Source organism: Beta vulgaris, chromosome 5 (assembly GCF_026745355.1).
Source record: "Beta vulgaris subsp. vulgaris cultivar EL10 chromosome 5, EL10.2, whole genome shotgun sequence".
NCBI classification, from domain to species: domain Eukaryota; kingdom Viridiplantae; phylum Streptophyta; class Magnoliopsida; order Caryophyllales; family Amaranthaceae; genus Beta; species Beta vulgaris.
The window spans coordinates 35,066,216-35,070,896 of record NC_079206.1 but is presented as its reverse complement, the minus strand read 5'-3'; the positions used below and the strand labels follow the sequence as shown (position 1 = coordinate 35,070,896).

At 38.8% G+C, this 4,681-nt stretch overlaps 1 protein-coding gene across 1 annotated transcript; it reads left to right on the top strand.

The window, feature by feature from the left end:
* Positions 1 to 1,335: 1,335 nt before the first annotated feature.
* LOC130591396 (uncharacterized) lies at positions 1,336 to 1,992 on the top strand. Its single transcript, XM_057394702.1, has one exon. The coding sequence runs from the start codon at positions 1,336 to 1,338 to the stop codon at positions 1,990 to 1,992; it is 657 nt and encodes a 218-aa protein (XP_057250685.1).
* Positions 1,993 to 4,681: the final 2,689 nt, after the last annotated feature.

Sequence of the window (4,681 nt, the reverse complement as noted above, 5' to 3'; positions counted from 1 at the left end):
GGTTGATTGATGCATACTACGTATGGGGAGCTAGTGAGGAGTACTACATAGCTTAGTTTAGTAGTTATTATTTTATATTTCCCTTTGTCATAGTAGAAACAATAATTTTATTTATCAATAAAGAGAAGTTATTTTTATTGATTCCGCTGCATTATTAAGTTAGTAGTTAGTAGTTTTAGCCTTTAACGTTATCACGTGGCGGTAATACTCTCAAGTTTCTCAAGAGTTTTATATTAAAATATATTATTCCAAAAGAGAGAAATTTGGGGGTGTTACAAAGTGGTATCAGAGCCTTTAGGTTTATTAATGAGAGTTTCGGTAGATTTAGGAAGGGCATATAAGTTACAGTTTCGCATTTTCGTGCATAACTTTTTTGCATTTTATTTACATAATATTTTTTTTTTCTAAAGTTATATTTACAAGTATAAATATTTTCCAATTTATATATTTTGAAGAAAGGAATAAGTGTGTGGGTTTATTTTTCTGAGGAAAGTTGTGGCTAAGGAAAGACTTGGTACTTAAGTTGGTCGTTTGTGCCGCACCTCTCTCTCCTGGGAACTCCCTCGATTAATTTTTCCATACATACATACATGCATACATACACACACACACACACACACACACACACACACACACACACACACACACACACACACACACACACACACACACACACACACCACACGCACGCGCACACACACACACACACACACACACACACACACACACAGACACACACACACAGACACACAGACACACACACACACACACACACAACGCACACACACACACACACACACACACACACACACACACACACACACACACACACACACACACACACACACACACACACACACACACACACACACACACACACACACACACACACACACACACACACACACACACACACACACACACACACACACACACACACACACACACACATACATACATACATACATACATCCATATATACTTATTTCGAAAATACAAATAGTTTGAAATTTTTTCTTTGTTTCCGTATTTACAATCATATTATTGTTCTTATGAATAATTATATGACATTTTGTCTAGCAAAGTATGGATGTTATCATCCGTTCCTATTCATAAGGATGGAGATTTATTAGTAGCTTTAATAATTAGTAGTTCTGTAATTAGACTACTATTCCTTATCAATGTTAGCATTCCTTTTCAAGGATTAATAAATAAAATTCTAGTTTGTTCTTTTTATGTGCAATTTTTCAATCATGTTATGAATCATGATTGTTGTATGAACTACAAATTTAGTAGGATAACTTAATAAGTAGTTTGTTTCTTACCTAGGAAGAAATGGCCAGTAGACCTAGAAGTAGATCCAAAACTCGAGCAACTCTTAAGGAGTTGACCTCTCTGACCAAGAATTTGGCTAAGGCTATGACTTCTCAACTGAACCGTCAACAAGAGCCTGACCTAGCTGGCGAGGTGTTTAAGAAAGTAGCCTCTAGGAATCCACCTGTCTATGATGGAAAAGAGGACCCAGCCAGTCTTGAGAACTGGATTAGAGAGTTTGATAAACTGTTTACTGCTGTTAGGTGTAATGATGAGTTAAAGATCAACAATGCTACATACTATCTAAGAGAGGAAGCTGATTTATGGTGGTCCCAAAGGAAGGAGTCTTTAGCGACTCAAGAGGATTTTGGGTGGGAGCAATTTAAGGAAGCCTTGAGAACCAAGTTTTACCCACCTCACTTAAGGAAAAAGAAGTGCCTAGAGTTTACCAACCTGAGGATGGGGACCATGACTGTCAATGAATACTACTCTAAGTTCATAGAGTTAATGAGGTTTGCACCTGAAATGGTTCCAACTGAAGTTTTGAAGGCTCAACGATTTGAGCAAGGGTTGACCTTGTCCATTCAAGGGAAATTGGGAGGGGCTAACTTTAATAGCCTTGAGAAGTGTAGGGAGAGCTGCCCATCTATTCGGGATCAAAGGAAGAGCTGGAAGTGAATCCTGGAGATAAAAGGAAGGGGTCTAGTAATGGATTTCAAGGTGGAGATAAGCGTCAAAATACTAATGGGGGATTCAAGCAAGGAAAGGATGATAAAAGTAATGGGAATAACAACAATCGTAGTCAATCTGAAAATGGAAAGTCAAGAGAGTCTACTACTGTAAAAGATGTCCAAGAAACCACCCAGGGAAGGACTGTGAAGGAAATCTGGTAACTTGTAGGATCTGTAGCAAGTTAGGCCATAGAGAATATGAGTGCTTCCAGAAAGACTCAACATCAGCAAATCCTAAGCCGACCCAGAATCAGGGAGGTAATGGGAACAAAGGACTCCAACAACAATCAGTGACCCATAATCGTGTTCCTCCTAAGAATGGGAACGGAGGAGACAATCAGGCTAAGACAAATAATCAAGGTCGAGTGTTTGTCATGAGCAATCGTGAGGCTGAAACGACTGCGGGCGTAGTGACTGGTACTTTCTTCATCTCTTCTATTCCAGTTAAGATTTTATTTGATTCAGGAGCTTCTCACTCTTTTATTTCCAAAACCTTAGTGGAAAAACTTAAGTTGGAAAACTGGAACTTATAAGCATGGATATGGTCATACCTTCTGGAGATGTCATTAACGTGTCTAAGCTATATAGAGATGTTTTAGTGACTATGGTAGGGCTAGAATTTCCTTCAGACTTAATTGAATTCGAGTTAGATGACCTAGATGTTGTTTATGGGAATGGATTGGTTGGGAAGATTCAAAGCCCAAATAGACTGCAGAGCCCAAAAAGTGACGTTGAAAGGCCCAAAAGGAGTCAAAGTAACCTATAGAAAAATCAGTCAGAAGCCCAGTCCAAGAATGATTTCTGCTATGCAACTCAAGAACTGTATAAGAAAGGGGTATCCATTGTACTTGTGTAGTATACAAAAGTTGGGAGTAGAAGGAGAAAGATGGAGAATATTCCTGTAGTTAATTAATTTTTGGATGTCTTTCCAGAAGAAATCCCTGGGATGCCTCCAATAAGGGAGGTGGAGCTCACCATAGACCTAATGCCTGAAACTGGCCCAATATCTAAAGCACCATATCATATGGCTCCAGCTGAAATGAATGAGCTTAAGACCCAATTAGAAGAGTTATTAGAGAAGGGCTACGTAAGGCCAGTGTATCCCCATGGGGTGCGCCTGTATTGTTTGTAAAGAAGAAGGATAGTAGTCTAAGGTTGTGCATTGACTACCGTGAGTTGAACCAAGTGATGGTTAAGAATAAGTATCCTCTCCCAAGGATCAATGATTTGCTTAACCAACTAAAAGGAGCTGGAATTTTCTCTAAGATTGACTTAAGGTCAGGGTATCATCAGTTAAGAATTGCTGATAAGGACATTGCTAAGACCGCTTTTAGGAGCGTTAGGCCATTATGTGTTTACAGTAATGCCTTTTGGATTGACTAAGCGCCAGCAGTATTTATGGATCTCATGCATAGAATTTTTAAGCCATACTTAGACCAATTTGTGGTAGTATTTATAGATGATATATTGGTTTACTCTAAGAATAAAGAAGAGCATGAGAAACACCTCCGAATAATTTTGTCAACCTCCAACAAAGCAATTGTATGCGAAGTTTTCGAAGTGTGAGTTTTGGTTGGAAAAAGTGGCATTTCTAGGCCACGTCATTTCTAAGGAGGGTGTTGCCGTTGATCCAACAAAGATTGAAGCCGTTAGTGAATGGCCTACTCCAAAGAATGTGACTGATATAAGAAGTTTTCTAGGTCTGGCAGGTTATTACAGACGTTTTGTTAAGGATTTCTCGAAAATAGCCCGACCATGACCAACCTTATGAAGAAGAGTCCAAGTTTATTTGGACCCAGAATGTGAGAAAGCCTTCACCATCCTAAAGGAAAGACTAACCCAAGCCCCTGTGTTATCCTTGCCTGATGGGAGTGATACTTATGAAGTATATAGTGATGCATCTAAACATGGTCTAGGGTGTGTTTTAATGCAAAATAGAAGAGTCATTGCTTATGCATCAAGGCAACTAAGCCATATGAAGTCAACTACCCTACTCATGACTTAGAATTGGCCGCAATAGTCTTTGCTTTAAAGATTTGGCGTCATTATTTGTATGGGGTGACATGTAAGATATACACAGATCACAAGAGTTTGAAATACATTTTCACCCAAAAGGATTTGAATATGAGGCAAAGGAGATGGTTAGAATTCATAAAAGACTACGATTTGGATATCCAATACCATGAAGGGAAAGCCAATGTATGGCAGATGCCTTGAGTAGGAAGACAAGTCATACCTTAAGCACTATGGTGGTGGCAGATCAACTGTGTTTAGACTTTCAAAGTAGAATCTTGAAGTTATGCAATATGGGAAGTAGAGAAAATATTTAGTACATTGACCATTCAACCCTCGATGTTTGATCAAATTAGGGAAGCTCAATTAAAAGATGAAAAGATGGAAAAGATAAAGGAAAAGGTGAGGGAGGGTCATGCTGGAGACTTCGAAATTCATGAAGATGGAAGTTTAAGAATGGAAGGAAGGTGGTGTATACCCGAAGCTTGTGAAGATTTGAAATTGAAAATCATGGAAGAAGGTCATAATTCTCCATATTCGATGCACCCAGGGGGTGATAAGTTGTATAAGGATTCATAGAAGAAATTCTGGTGGGCTCGTATGAAGTTGGACATAGCGGAATT

Bases quoted from the DNA above. Each gene is read 5' to 3' on its own strand.
- LOC130591396 (XM_057394702.1), top strand. From the start codon at position 1,336: ATGGCCAGTAGACCTAGAAGTAGATCCAAAACTCGAGCAACTCTTAAG.